This window comes from Idiotropiscis lumnitzeri, chromosome 19 (assembly GCF_059441095.1).
Source record: "Idiotropiscis lumnitzeri isolate Australia: NSW breed Sydney's pygmy pipehorse chromosome 19, RoL_Ilum_1.0, whole genome shotgun sequence".
NCBI classification, from domain to species: Eukaryota; Metazoa; Chordata; class Actinopteri; order Syngnathiformes; family Syngnathidae; genus Idiotropiscis; species Idiotropiscis lumnitzeri.
Window position 1 is genome coordinate 4936401 of NC_142409.1, and position 15445 is coordinate 4951845.

At 42.6% G+C, this 15445-nt stretch overlaps 1 protein-coding gene across 3 annotated transcripts in view; it reads right to left on the reverse strand.

The window, feature by feature from the left end:
- The window catches only part of pola1 (polymerase (DNA directed), alpha 1), a 37865-nt gene extending 22901 nt beyond the window's left edge, over positions 1–14964 (reverse strand). For 2 of the 3 annotated variants that reach the window (XM_088283490.1, XM_088283488.1), the window contains exons 1-33: positions 14824–14964; positions 14378–14505; positions 14182–14278; positions 14030–14107; positions 13831–13934; positions 13291–13353; positions 13101–13202; positions 12868–13000; positions 12628–12790; positions 12377–12546; positions 12187–12299; positions 11966–12079; positions 11814–11888; positions 11595–11733; positions 11318–11472; positions 11138–11222; positions 10986–11047; positions 10616–10705; positions 10419–10535; positions 10171–10346; positions 9847–9976; positions 9657–9776; positions 9469–9559; positions 9258–9382; positions 9007–9156; positions 8796–8918; positions 2068–2100; positions 1691–1783; positions 1378–1583; positions 1162–1294; positions 945–1076; positions 667–841; positions 371–552 (exon numbers count right to left, since the gene is read on the reverse strand). In XM_088283490.1, the coding sequence (XP_088139616.1) occupies positions 371–552; positions 667–841; positions 945–1076; positions 1162–1294; positions 1378–1583; positions 1691–1783; positions 2068–2100; positions 8796–8918; positions 9007–9156; positions 9258–9382; positions 9469–9559; positions 9657–9776; positions 9847–9976; positions 10171–10346; positions 10419–10535; positions 10616–10705; positions 10986–11047; positions 11138–11222; positions 11318–11472; positions 11595–11733; positions 11814–11888; positions 11966–12079; positions 12187–12299; positions 12377–12546; positions 12628–12790; positions 12868–13000; positions 13101–13202; positions 13291–13353; positions 13831–13934; positions 14030–14107; positions 14182–14278; positions 14378–14505; positions 14824–14872 (3906 nt within the window). In that variant the 5' untranslated portion in view covers positions 14873–14964. The remainder of the gene's footprint in view (positions 1–370; positions 553–666; positions 842–944; positions 1077–1161; positions 1295–1377; positions 1584–1690; positions 1784–2067; positions 2101–8795; positions 8919–9006; positions 9157–9257; positions 9383–9468; positions 9560–9656; positions 9777–9846; positions 9977–10170; positions 10347–10418; positions 10536–10615; positions 10706–10985; positions 11048–11137; positions 11223–11317; positions 11473–11594; positions 11734–11813; positions 11889–11965; positions 12080–12186; positions 12300–12376; positions 12547–12627; positions 12791–12867; positions 13001–13100; positions 13203–13290; positions 13354–13830; positions 13935–14029; positions 14108–14181; positions 14279–14377; positions 14506–14823) is intronic. The other variant, XM_088283489.1, reaches the window with a different exon arrangement.
- Positions 14965–15445: the final 481 nt, after the last annotated feature.

Genomic DNA, 15445 nt, shown 5'->3' on the forward strand with positions numbered 1-15445 from the left:
CTATTATCCAGATTGGGTTTATTATTGGCTTGGCTGAAGTAATACTATTACATACATTGCTTATTAATTCAACATTTTTAACTTTTGGGAATTGTTTAAATATCCCGCTGATGTATTTTAATTAGGTTTCTAAAATACAAGACAATTCTCAGAATATGATGCCATGTCATTCGACACCACACAGTCATAATCTGAAATGTGCTTTGAAACTAAGAATTTTCTGTTTTTTTTTTTTATTTTTTTTTTTTAATACAACTGCTGAAGTTGACAGCAGAGGTCAGTTCATTTTGCTATTAAAATGAAACAAAAAATGAACACTTTTGTGATGAGGAAAACCGCAAAAAAAAAAAAATGAAGGAAAACAACTCACAGCTCCTTCAAATGCACTTTCGTAAATGTTCTCCTTCCCACATTGAGGGCAGGGGAAGGAGAACCTCTCGCAGTCTTTGAAGCGCTCCTCGTCCGTCAGCTGGATCGGCCCTCCGAGGGTGCTATCCGCCTCCTCTTCTCTTCGGAGCAGCTGATGAGACCGGAACTGACTGGGGTCCAAACCTGAATTCACCGGCAGGCCAATAAAACTCACGCTAAAATGGTCTTTTCACATTCACAGAAACATTTGGGGGCTATGCAGCCGAATCAGCTTAACATTATTAAGTTATGTTTTACCCAGCCATGTGGCGATGAGCACGCCGTCGATGCCCTCAATAGGTTCGCAGATGCGGGACACCACAGGGTGGACCTGTTGGGCCAGATAGTAGTGTGTGTCCAGACTGAGACCATCTTGCTTCTGGAGTTGCTCCAACGCGTACGCTCGTTGACTGGCTGCCAAAGTGGAGCCATCCTGCAGGTAAAAAAACACAGTGGAGTGAACAACAAGCCTTCACTCCAGATTATACAGCTCGGCCTTTAGGGCAAACACACACAGAAATTGTGACTCAACACACCTTGCAGATGATATAAGAGACCGTGTCACCAGCCTTGACCCTGCGTCCACCCTGGGAGTTAATCCACAGAGCCACATGGACATGAGGGAGACTCTTCTTATCTGGGTAGTCCTGAGGATCTTTGGTCAGTGCCTGGACGGGGCGAGTAACATCGTAGAGGTGAAAATATAATAAAGGAACAAATGGAACTTTGCCAAGTATACAAACTGTTCACTACCTTATTGATCTCATATTGTTGTAAAGGTATCGCCCCACTGGCTACCTTCTCGCCCACCTCCATGAGGTGTTTCTGTATGTTTTCCACAATGATGTCACGACTCTGGTCTGACAGGATCTGACCGATTACATAGCTGCAACGGGAGAGGACCGCCGCTTTAATGGCATGGCACGAACAACTCAAACCCAGGTTCGGTTTTACTTGACTTGAACGTACTTGCCGCATTCCTTGGCCAGGTCACACCAATCTCGACGAACTATGTCCAGGCCTTTGAGCTCCTGCTTGACGCTGTAGCGCCCATCGCCGAGCTGCTCCACCACCAGAGCTGCATATTTCTTCTTCTTCAGCAGCAGGAGTGACTTAAATACTCCATCAATGTCAATCTCTAGCAGTTTGTACAGCTTGTTCACTTCGGCTTTCACCTGAAAAAGAACAAAAAAAAAAACAAAGATGCAATTAAAAGTAATATAAAAGGAAACTGCCGTTTTGATTGAGCGAGATTTATGGAATTTTTTGATTCCACAGCCACCTTGTTGCCCAGCTTGAAGACTTCCTCCATACAGCGACTGTTGGTGTTTATCATAATGGAGTCAGTATCTCCATAGATGACCTCCAGGTTCATCTGAAAAGAACAGTTATTTGAAGACAAAAACAATACATGTTGTCCCTCTCAATAAAGGACACTGAAATATAAAATATGAGTAATACTCGGCTCTGTTTAACTAGACTTAAACAACAACATTGTGTTACTTAATTTAAGTTAAATGACGTTTTGAAACAGCTTCTGTATGACAACTCAGATATGTTCCTAATCTTTATCTCTACGACTTTACAAGATGATTTACAGTATGAACCCACTTATTGTTGAATTATTTAAATGGTAGAGTGCTGTGGGGGTACACCAACCTTTTGGACCATGTCTTTGGTGTGCATCAGAATCTGAATGAGAGCGAAAGGAGACAAAAACGTGGAAAATTATTGATGCCACACATTTAAAACAACAGCAACATACAATATAATGAATAAATATAATTTCCTTCCTGTGGGTGTGTCTGAGCGCAAGTGTGTGTGGACACAAAAGCAGAGCAGGTGATTTCCTTTTAAACGGGGGATAATTGGCTAAGAGGGCAATTATGAGCGCGTGCTGTGACAGCCATCTTTTCAACCCACACACATCCACGCTGGGCAAAACACACCATCACACACACACACACACACACTTCTTCTTAATGACTCGTAATGGCCTTAATCACCCGAGGAGTGACTGAAGGACAAAGACTTTTAAGCAGTGGCTGTCCGCTGCGTGCGCGCGTAAGACCCAAAGGAGCAAAGTGATTCTAACAGGTGTGGGCTCTGGATCGTTAACCTAAGAGAGGGAGGGGTCAAAAGGCCAAACAGAACTCGCCGTGATCTGTCACTGGCAATCCGCACCTCAATCGACTGCGGCGGCATACGCATACACGCGATAGAGTGAGCCGAGGATGGGGACAAGGACGTGGGCTATTTCAGAGTAAGAAAGGGGCTGGGTGGGGTACATCCACTCCCTGAAACCAGAGTGGGACTTAAGCATGTTTTATGGGATGACACATGCCACTGCACAGAGGCGGGCGTTTGAGTCATTCACAGAACAGCCTCCTCCATTAGAGACAGCACAACAAGGTCAAAGTCGCAACACACACACACACACACACACACACACACACACACACATCTGCGGTAAAAGGCTTTTCACAGACTAAACAACTCAATGACATGCTAATAATGAGGAAAAGGGTGGGAACCATTCAAAGGCATTTATTGGTAGCGAAAGTCTCAAACCAGTTAAGACTGAGGGTCATACAGGCCACGGATAAAGACGGCAAAAAGATTTATATGAACTCATGTTTGTCTACTTCGGAGAGTTTCGAAATGGAAGAAAAGTGGAACATAAAGGCAATGTCCGTATGTCAGTGTTACTTAATATAAAACATTACCATTCAACTATAATAGCATTCATTCCGCCCACTGTACTTTATTTGATTCTGTAGAGTGACACACTAGTTCACAGGCTTTAAATTGACTGACGTGACGTCAGACAATTTTGCATGTCAAAATGACCTGAACTGTCCACAAGAGCACAGGAAATATTGAAAAGAGGAGGTGCTGAAAAAAGGATAAAGAGGGAAAGTCGTTGCGTGTTGCCACAGCAACTCGTGTGATTCGTTGACATTTTAAATTGAATAAGTAAATCAGGAATGAACGTTTTTTGGGTATTTAAATTCACTGCCATTGACGGATATACTTGTCGTTTTTGTTCATTGGGAATGGACGGGGTCTTAATCTCAGATGCTACTCCACTCTAAATTTCAAACTTTCAAACAATTTAACTCATGCAATAAATAAATAAATAAAAAATAAAAAATTAATCTGTGACCAAAGAGAGAAAACAATAGCATGTTCCAACTTCCAAGTCGAACGAGCTGCGGGTCGACAGAATAAAAAGCCACACAAGTGCTAAGTGGACAGATGCCGGGAAAGTGAGGGTGACAACAACGTGAGGCAAAGCAAAGTGAGAATGCGTTGATGTAAATAATGTGCGGACTCATTTAGACACATTTTCCATATGCTGTCACTTCCAACAGGACGGGCCGCTCAGAAGAAGGGGCCAAGTGTAAGACAAGTCGTTTGACCATGACAGTGGAATTTGTGCAACTGGTGGTGAGAGCACTCATCTTGACACAAATACCAACGCACACACTATGAATCATAAATCAAAATTATGAGCTGTATGAAATATTGTCTTTACAAATTGTATTAAGCTCAGTTTTCCTGAAATATATAACTTTATCTTTCATATGAAATGGCAATGTATTATTGCTGAAAATAAATTAATGTTAAATTAATTATCTCAGACAACAACAATCAGTTATAGTTAATGGTGAAGCAATAACTCGTTAATATCAAACAAAATGCCTCTGTTTGGTTATTGGGTGGGCTCATTATTGGAGGTCATGCAGTTCAACTGGCTCTTGCTACTCCTTTGTCTCATTTATATCTTTCGCCGGACCGTAACTTATTAGAAGTATCAACCTTAATTAACCTGCTCGACTGAGCCACAAAAAGACGGACGGGCTCCTGCCAATCTCTTGTTCCGTATCCATTTGCATACCATGCAGGATCCGCCCATGAGGGCTCGCGTGTCAAACCGCACTGTGACTGAGAGCCCTTGTAAAAGGAGCCTGGGACAACAGTGACAATTGTTTTGAAAAGCACTCTGATGAAAAGCATTTTGGGATGGCCGTGGCCTGACTCAAATAGCACCTGTGGAGGTACACAGTGCTGTCAATTCTGAGGGTGGAGCGTGTAACATGTATGAGCATGTGCGCAAATAGAAAAACGCTGGATAGGAGGGGGGAAAAAAAAAAAGAAATCTTTTACAGCTAATGTGAGAATTTATGCACACAAAAGCACTAGAGGCTTTGCCCCCAAAACACACCTGTCTGAAAAGATGCCATAGCTGTTTTGTCATGTTTTCTGCAAGGCGGGTCCGTATTGTGACAAGGCCACATCGAATTTAATACTGCAGGCTGAGATCACAAATTCTGGCGTTCATTGTAAATAACTCCACAATGACAACAATGCGCCTGCAGTCCACTCAATTAGAAAATACGGCGCACTAACGGATGGAAAGGACACATTCCAGGGTCGCCGCGTTGCCGCTGACACGGGCAAAGTCAATTGTGTGACGTCAAGCAAATAAGCGATGTTTCACGTCCAAACGGCTCATTTACTTGGGGCCTCAGATGAAAATGATTCAACGGCCTTTGTCGTCTAAAAGTAGCACAAGAACTGCGTTTATGTTAGTCATGAGTCCCTTGACACTTTTGTGTGGATGGACAAAAAAAAAAAAAGACAAAAGCCTGCATTAAGTTTATATAGTAGCATTCCGGCTACATACTGGTAGCTAGCATAGTTTTAAAAAACATTTAAGTAGCTGACAGGCATGCCTTTAGTATGTTTAAAACATTATAGTTTATGGACGATTTGCTTTTGTTTGACCAAGCAATTAAAAGAACTTGCTTATTATTCTCTCATTACCAGCTCCGTGAGCTCATTCAATTTTCAACCAGGCATTTGCATTAGATTAAAACACTGTTAAGTACAATCCCAGTCACTAGTCCAGTCTCACATGGCCTCATTAGCCAATGTTACCAAAGTGACAGTTCGAATGTGGAAATCTCGTCCCGCTCGACCGTCTGCCACCACGGCGAGCTAATGGAGCCAAAATAGCAGCGCTGCTCTCATGTGACTATTTGTTAAGTCCGGAGTAAAGCCACCTCTTTAAGGGATGCGTGGGGGGGGCAAGACGACCATGGAAACATGCAGCGCTCGTTTCCACACCAACACACAAACATTCACAGACACACACCTGTAATGGCCATCTGTAATACGAGGAAAAATTATCTCTGATTCTGAGACAGTAGCAGCTATGGGAATGAGGCCAACACTATTTAGTCACACGCACACACGAATGGTACACACGCAGACGACACATGATCGGGATGGCCGCAGCATTCCTGTGTCTAATTCTGGGATATGATTTGTGATTCGCGAGACAGGAGGAACGATTCAAAACTTGAAGGAAAGACAGCGGGGGCAGTAGTATTTACCTTGACTTGATTACAAGCGCACACATTCACACGAGGTGGGTTTAACCTTCACGACACTCTGACCTCTCGGCACCCTCGCCTCTGTTACCCAAGATCGCATCTATCCCTCATTGTGCATGCCATCCAATAATGTCAACTACGAGCTCCTGTCAGTCTGTTTTTAAACACAAGGACAGAGACTCAATTACATGGCTTTTAGGGAGTCATCCTGCACCCAACACACACACACACACACACACACACACCCCGACACACCTGCTAACAGTTGTCAGATTCGCTGGCAAAATGTCAAAGGTCAAACCAATATGCATTCCAAAACAATCAGCAGCTTCCAGCGGGCTGCGTTGTTTACATCACTTGATTAGATGACACACTGTTACTTTTTATAATCAGTCGCTGAAACGTAGCCTAAAAAAAAATAACAACTAATGAACAGCAAAGTAAAAGCCAGTCGAGTGCTTAGTTTTGTGGCGCCGTTAACTACTCGTAGACACTCAATTTGCAGTAAGTAACAACATTTAACACCACGACAGAAAATTAACACCAGCAAGCTGATCCTGGAGTCTTCCATGTTGGTGATATCTGGATACTATCTTTAAAATATAATTACAATATAATTATAACTATATTATAACATTTATAATATAATATAATATATAATATAATATTATATAATATAATATATAATATATAATATAATATAATATAATATAATATATTTGTATCTTTTTTTAAACGCATGAGATCATGGATCAGCCAGACATTGGACAATAAATGTCTTCCTGGTGTGACAAATGCATTTACAGCCAATTATAACCGCTTGTTGTGCGTGTTTAATATAACTCTTCCTCTGTGCCCAACGCTTCTTTGGCAAACATACAAACGGACCCGAAATAACATAGAGGGGTTGAGCGGGACATCAATCTAAGGCAGACCCACGGCCATGAAATCCTAAACCTTCACCTTCATCTTAATACCATTGCCCCCACCTCCTCTCACTCCTTTATACCCACACATACCAGAACAGAGTTGGCCCATAACAAATGGTCCGCCGACAAAGGGCAGAGTTCGGGCAGTAGCACTTGAGCACACACACTAACAAAATACACTAAACCCACATGCACGCACACACAGGTGATCATATCCAAACTTTTAGACACGTGTCATAAGATCAAACTAAAAAAAATGTTGCTTGGCTCAACTGATAGGGGTGGGCAAAAAGCCCATCATCCCTTTTTTGAACAACCCCCCTCCCAGTCTTTGAAACCTGCAACATTCGACCTGACTCGACCCGCCGCATCAGGCCTCAATTTAAAACGAGAGCGAGAAGGACAAGAGCCAATCAATGAATACACGGTCCGAATTCCCCGCCAAAACGTAAAACGGGAGAGGAGGGTGGGTTGGATTTGCACTTAGACGGAGGTGCGTGTGTGTTACAAATACAAAAATAAAAAGCCTCTTAAATCACGTTCCCAAAGTAGAGTGCAAATGTGACGATTAAAACGGGAGCGGAGGTGCAAACGGCAATGGCCACAAATACATCAGGATGCCACTTATAAATGCCAGCTGGCCTTTCTGTCTCGCTGCAGTCGGAAACTACTGAGAAGTGCTTGGCTGACAGCTATATGATGTCAGGGCTCCAAGAAAACGCAATTAAAACCACGTTAATTTGGTCAAACAGTGGTCCAGCCTGAGTAGTACTGGCTTAGTGCTATCTAGCTGTATAACTTTAACAGACGTTAGAAAGTTTTTTTTTATCATTTATGCCGTCAGACTAAGGGATGGGTTTAGTTAAAATTTTAATGACTTTAAAATGCTTAACAATCTTTTGTGTAGAAAAACACAAAAACAATAAATCTACATAGCTTTGATTATTATTATTTTTTTTTAATATTTCAACTTCAGCTGGGATAGCATCCAGCTCACCTGCTACCATGAGGACAAGCGGTTCAGAAAATGGATGGACGGAAATTACAGATGTAAAATGTAAATTAAGAAGGAAACGGCTGCAATGTTTTTGGACTAAACGTAGCAAGAAAAGATTGAAATGCAATAAGAGTTGCAGTGCGGCGCCTATAAACTCGCGACAAGGAAGAACCCCACCTGGAAGAGCCGATCACACACCTTTTGTTTTGTTGGCACAAATAGGCTAACAAAGCACCAAAACCACACAGAATTATGGCCCCGCCCACCATTAGGGAACACAATGTGTACATAATGAGAACTTAATGAACGACTCCCTCGAGGCAGCGCCCGACGCCTCCATGAGGGTCTTCACCATTAGAGCTCATTGAATGAACTGACGTGGCAAGTGTGTGCGTCCGTGTGTGTGTGTGTGTGTGTGTGTGTATGCAGTGTTCAATTACAATACCACATTTAGCAGTTTATGTCACGCCGGACACATCTTTTCGCACCTATTTACTGAGCGTGTACACACCCGTGTTGCTCCATTAGTGAGTGCCGAAAGAAGTCATTACATCAGATTTAACGTGGATATTTTTGTGCACAGTGACATGGATGTTACACAATACTTACATTACATTAGAGTGGATAAATATTTATTTTGGGAATCAGATTGGAAACGGAAAAGCTAAAGAGGTGTTAATGGAAAAAGTGGGAAGGCTGACGGGTTACATGATGCAGTAGTGCCCTCTTGTGGATGATATTTGTAACATACATACTTTTGTTTACACCAGCACGGCTAATATTCAGGTTCTACAAAGACAATATTAAGTTCTGATTGGCACTTAATTTTTAATATAGCTCATGTATTACATGCAGTACCAAATACCCGACAAAGTGTTCAATCAGTGAATGGTGGCACAGCAAATTAAGATTTGTCGCTGACAGTGACACATTTTATGACCCACACATGACAAATTGACCATGTTAGGAAAATGTGTCCATCAATATAGGCTCTCTCTAATCGGTGTTAGCTGGAGTCAAATTTATTTGCGTGTGCTGCGGTGTGTACGCGGCACTCACCTCCCTGCCCTTGTGTGTGACCAGGGCAGCCAGCGGCTTAGCATAGAAGCGACTGTAGCTAAAGCCCAAGCAGCCATACATGCTGTTCGCCGTTAGCTTCAACGCCTTCTGGCGGATGTCATACTGAGAAAGACACAGAAACAGGCGTTAACTTTGACAAGCCTTTGGTCATCTGTAAAGAGGTGTTTGATTTTGCGTGTGTGTGGTGTACCTGCAGGTAAAGGTCAGAGTTGACGTTGTGTTGTTTCATTAGCTGTTTAACATGTTTGCGCCGCTCCACCAGCTTCCTGATCTCCTTGGGTAAGATTCCCATCTCCAGGTCACAATCTGGAATCTCTGGAATCTCTTCTGGCTCGTCCTCCTGTTGCCATTGAAACAACACCGCATTTGACATCAACGGAAGACTGAATCTAAAATGAAAAGTAACACATTAACACTTGTGAGTGTCACACGCGCACGCACCTGAGTCTTTTTATGCTTGCTGTAAGCCTCCCGTTGCACGGTGGTGAAACAGATGTTAAACTCTTGTATGATGGACGGATACAGGCTGTTGAAGTCGAGCAGCAGCACAAACTTGTCATAGAAACCTGTTGACATAAAGTTTTTTTTTTTTTTTATTAATAACACAATATGTAGAGCAAAAGGAAGACAGAATTAGCCAAACCACACACACCAACTTTCGGATCGAGCACCAGCCCTCCTGCATAGGCAGCCTTCTTCTTACGCTTGCCTTTCCCAGTATCGACATCTTCTTCTCGTTCATGCTGGGATGTTTGGAAAAGAGGGATGGTGTTTTATGCATGCGTGCAAACTACATGATAGAAATAAAAAGAAAAGCTGACGGCGCGTTTGAGGTCTTACCATGTCCACCTGAATTTTCTTAAAGGACGGTTTGTCTGGAACAATGTAGTTCTTGTCATGGAAAGCGTGAAGCAACAGGTACTCGTTTCTTTCCGACCGACCGCCCATGAGAGTACGGGACTGCGGGGACGATAGTTCGATGATTAAAAGTCAACTTTCCATGTGAGTGCGCCGCGGAATCGTGCGTTACCATGATGTTGCCGGCAATGTTGGTGATCTGCAGAGCCAGCGGCAGCACGTTGAGCTCGCACATCATTTGGAGGATCAGTTTGGCGTCAGTCCATGTCAGCTCCAACAGGTAGAGCAGATGTGGGGAATCGCTGACATGGACACAGTCACGTCATTTGAATGATAAAGAAGTCTATGTGCACAACATTTGTATTAACTCATTCACGACTAGCCAAGTTTTAAAAAAAAAAAAAAAAGGGGGGGGGGGGGGGTCATTGACGTCTTTAACCGTCAATGGCAGTAAATGAGTTAATGATCGACATTGTCTTAAGGGCAGGAGACAAACCTGTAAAGATTTCTGATGCTCTCCTCCGGAAGAGTGGCTCGCTCGGTTTTCAGCACCTGTGCAGCCAACTCAGTCAGATGGTAACTCTTACAGCGAATCAATTCCTTTGCAGAGATCTCTGTGTCGCACACAAGGCGGCCACAGGTGGCACTCTTCTCCGCAAATGAGCTTCGGCCCTGCAAGCAAACGGACGTTAGTAATACTGCAAAATGAGACACAGCGTGTCCGTTGGGTTTTTCCGCCCTCACCCCGAGTTTGGGCATGTTGGCCCGCCTGAGGCGTCCAATCTTGGACCAATGAGGAACTTTGCAGTGGTTGATTCGCTGCAGTAGCACTTCAAGGTCAAAGCCAAAAATATCATGACCCTTAAGGAACAAGCAGAAAGTCTTCGGTTTGAGCCAAGTAATCAAACATACTGTAGATGACAAGAAAAAAAAAGTCTTACCACAAGAACATCAGGATCTATTTTGTGCATCTTGGCCAGGAAGAAGCCAAGGAGAGTTCTTTCTGTAGTAGCTATCTCCACCTTAGCTTTCTAAGAAAATAAGAAATCTTTAGTGTGTTGGTCCAGAACATCAAGAACAGGTATCATACAACTAAATTCACATCCATTAATCCAAATGAAATATTATTATTAGTCCAGAGTGTACACCTCCACAATCTAAAAGTCACCACCAACACTGTAAATTGTGACGTGAGTGGAACCAATACTGCAACTTCATGTTCTCTTTGCAATAAAACCCTGAAAAAAAAAAAAAAAAAAAAAAGGAAAAAAACTACTCACATTTTCCGCAGAAATGTCAATAAATCCTCACCTTCTTTCTCAGTACATCACTGAAGTCATATGGGAAGATACAATCAGATGGTTTAGTTACCACTGAAAGAGAAAATTGATGCTTTAATGAGCTTCGGTTTACATCTTGGCAATGTGTGACAAGCATAAGAATTCTTATTCTCTTATTCTTACCGCAAAAATGCGTCTGATAGGGCGGCTGCGGAGGAGCTTTGTCCATATGGAAGCTATGATGTACAAGTGCTGCCAGGGACACTATCTGCACAATGCAGAAAGAAACACAATCATAGAGTCATCTATTCTAAGAAAACATGACTGATAATGGCCTAATGTCTAAAATCTAGGAGCTCTGACCTCATTGTGATGAGTCTTGGGGTTCTGGACTGTCTTGAGGCTGATAGACATCACTGTGATAGGGGGCGGGGCCAAGTCTTTGACCACAGTGACCAAATCACTTCTCGGGACTAGAGCCTCAACTTTACACCAGCTGATTGCCTGACTGAGCAGTTCTATCACATACAAACAAAAATATATTATATTTCTATATTTATTGATAACATTCATTGAAATAGACGGTGATGCATCACAATATTTTATGAAAACAAAAAAAAGAAAACTAATCGGCTCTCACGTGGTGTCTTGATGTCCAGCCAACAGGGCCCTTTAATTTTTCTACTGAGGAGGAAATGTTCCAAGCTGGAAGTGTTGGTTCCAAAAATGTGGGAAAATGTTGCCCCCGTGAGGTCAGACGGAAGAGCAGGGAACTCAGCCTTCAAAAACAAGTAAGAGTCATGTTTCATCAGAAAAAATAAATCAATAAAAAATTCCTACCACATGTGCATTTACTCACTGAATAGCGGACTTCCAGGTATTCGCTTTGCGTGGGCACGTCAGGAATTTCAAAGGCGTAGTTTTTCTCCACTTTCTGAAGCCGAAACAAGTGTGAGATTGGACGCAAAAAAATAGACCGGCTGTGCTGTCAGGTGACGGGAGGAGGAGTACCTTGGACTTGAACTTCATGATCTTGAACCTTTCAGAAAGTTCACTGAACTCCTGGTAGATCTCCGTCATTCCGACGGGCGTATCAGACACCTCCCCCGTCTTGGGGTTTACTTTCTGTGGAGTCAAAACACAAGAACTTAAGACTGAATTTTTTTTTTCACTAACATTCTAGATGCATTAATGTAATAATGTGTTAATTAACATTGTAGTTTGCAACATACATATTCACGTGGCAGGATATACATGGTGCGTTCTATGTTCCGGATCGAGACGCAGCAGCTTGTGTGAGTTTGGGCCGACTCGATCCACACCTTTCCAAACAGGTAGACCACGCCTGTGCGACAAAAAACAGGGTGAGGTTGCCCATAAAGTATATAAAAGCGATATGTCACAAGATATATGCTGCCATACCAGGTTGACTGTACGGTTCTTCGAAAGCATCCAGCCAATAGAATCTGAAAACCTGCTCGCCGTCCGGACCCTCCACCAACGGCAACTTGCTTGAGTCCACTTGCACCTCTGCGGGAGCCTCGCTGACAGCACCCTCTTCATCATCGAGCCCCCACGAACCTCCTATTTTGCTGCATCCACAAGCAGAATTAGAACGGCGGTTACTCATAATGTAAAATTAAATGCCAACTTGGAAGGATGTAAAGACTCACATGAAGGTGGTGTCTTGAGGTTCTTCTTTGACTGGAGCGACAAGGGCTGTTTTACATTCAGACGGAGGCTCTTCTTTGACTTCAGGCTCTGGAGGCTCCTCAGGTGCGACCTCCATCGGCTCATCAAAATCCATAGTGTCAAACGCCAGATCTTCTGCCACTGCTAGAAAATATGATGACTGAAATTAGTCCACGGGTCACAACAAGAGTAAATCAGTTAATACGGACAACTTTTATCACCTTTACCTTTCTTCTCGACCGGTTCTGTCTCCTTCTCCGCCGCTGGAGTCCTTTTCGAGGGAGGAGGTGAAGTTACTGATGGCTTCTGGATGTCACAAGGCGGTGGAAGTACGACTTTGGCCTTAGCTGGCTCCTGATCTCACAGACGTGACATTTTGTTTGTTATAAAAGCACAGTTGCCATACATCATCCTGACGATTCACAGTTATGATTTAATCAAGTAAAAGCTTTACTCTCGGCATCTGGGGTTTGATCGAGAACGGATTCAAGGGCGATCCGAGGGATTTCTTTTTCTTCAGTGTTACCACGGGTGGAGGAGTCAGAATGGTGCTTTTCTGGGGGGGGCAAAATAATATAAGACATTTGAGAGGCAACCAGCGACTTAAGAGTGCAAGTCAAAAGTATGTTTCGGTCTCTACCAACCTCTGAGTGCAAGTCTTGTAAAATGTCTCCCAACAGATCATCTTTGGACAAGTCGACATCCTTCTGCAAGAGGTCACAATTTGTAATAGAGGAGGAGCAAGATGCGTGAAAGATAAACAGATTTCTGGTTTAAGTTGTGGAACACTAGGGGCATAAATCACATTTCAAACACATTTTCCAAGATGATTATTTATGATTTGGAAGTGTCTAGCCAGAGTGAAAACAAACATACAGATGTGGAGAACTTTTTGAAAGGAAGTGTGGAAAAATATTCGCACATGGAACTTTTTTGCGCAAGCAAGTAAACCACTAGAGTAAAGATAAGGAACTGTTCTCTTTTTGACTAAAATTATTATTTATTTTGTGACATTCACATAGGTGATAAGAGACTTTGTGCCTTGAAAAAAGTGGCGTAAGACCGGAACTCTGTCATAAACTGAAAACCCCCCTGTCAATGCATATAAATATGTATGCGTGTGCCTGTGCGTGCGTTTTGGAAGCACCAGTATGAAGCTTTATACACAGAAAACTATGACGCACCTCTGCTGGCTTCTTGACATTACTGTTCATGAAGAGGCTTTTAATGCTGTTGGGCTTTGCAACTGTTGCTTTCTTCATTTGTTTCTTTGCAGTGGGTCCTTTGCCTGCCAAAGCAAAAAATACCAAGGGATTGATAAATTGACTTAAATTTAGAAAAAAAGGACTGAATATGGTGTTTAGGGTGCAATACTGCTGGTACCTTGTTTTTGTTCCACCACGTCCTCAACCAAATCATCATCAAAGATCTCTCTGCCGTCCTCCACGTAGCCTACTCCGTCTGAAACAAAATTAAGAAATGAAAACAAGCAAAAAAAAAAAAAAAGAATAACTATAACAATATTTCCCACTCACCATCATCAACAATCCAGTCATCCTCTTGTCTGTCCTGGACAATCTTGGAGTACTGTGCCTCATCCACCTCCTCATACACACTGCTAAACTCCTCCACCTGCAAAATAGATCAATTCATATGCAAATTCTAAAATGAATGCGTCGACACTTTGGAATGCAATCATATTACAACACTTGCACATCATGCATGACTGACCTCATATTTGATCTTCTCCCCTCGCTTGGCCTTTTTCAGTTGCTCCAGAGCAGACTTCCTCCCTACCTTCTCTCTCTTCTCCCGTCTGGAGCGAGACTTGGCCAAACTACATGCATCGCCCACATCGTCTGGCAGGGAGACACACATAAAATTGAGTTTATGTCGTGTCAGTTTTGACGGCAGTGTAATTACCCTTAATGTCAATCATTTCCGTTTAAAAAAAAAAGTGACTCATATGAGCAAATTTTAAAATATCAATCATCTGAACAGATGGGGGGGGGGGGGAAACGATAAATTAGCGTTTGAACACTTGAAACTCGTGGGTTGAGTTAGCATAAGCAGATACAGTAGCATACGTGATATGTAAGCTAACTACCTAGTTAGCTTACTTCAGCCGCGCTAGCACGAGTTTAAAATACTACATGAACTCAACCAAATAAGCTCACCTCCGTCCGTTGCTCCCATGTCTTTGTCGGGGTTAGAGACGGGAGCCATGGCTTTCGTCCGGTTTGGGCGCTCGCTGACAGCTCCTAAGTGGGGAACCCGCAGCTGCTCCAAGACAATAACAAAAAGTCCGCGCAAATACGTTTCCCGGGAAAAATCATGTGCCGGAAGTGACATCTCAACCAATGGCGAGGCACGCTCGCTGTTTCATTAAATGTCCACATGGTGGGAGTGTTGGACAAAAATTCTTAGGATACTTTTATTCCAGAACAATGGACCTTTTCATCATGACGTCGCACGTCCATCCGGATGGCAGAAGTTTAACGATGACCGAGGTCACCACTATTAATAATAATAATAAAAATAATAATAATAATAAAATTTCAACAAAAAAACAGGACAAAGCGAGTGAAAAAAACACGTAAATTAATTTTTTTTAACTTGTTTTTTTTTCATCTTAAATGATTGGAAACTATGATCCTAAGACAAGTTGTTTGTCGTAATTTTATCTTGTCAAAATGAATGTTTAATCATACGATTTGGGTCATTGTCCTGCACGTATATAGTGTGTGTAATCTAACTAAACTCGTTTCCATGGTAATGAGGTGGAATTTAGGAGGGTAC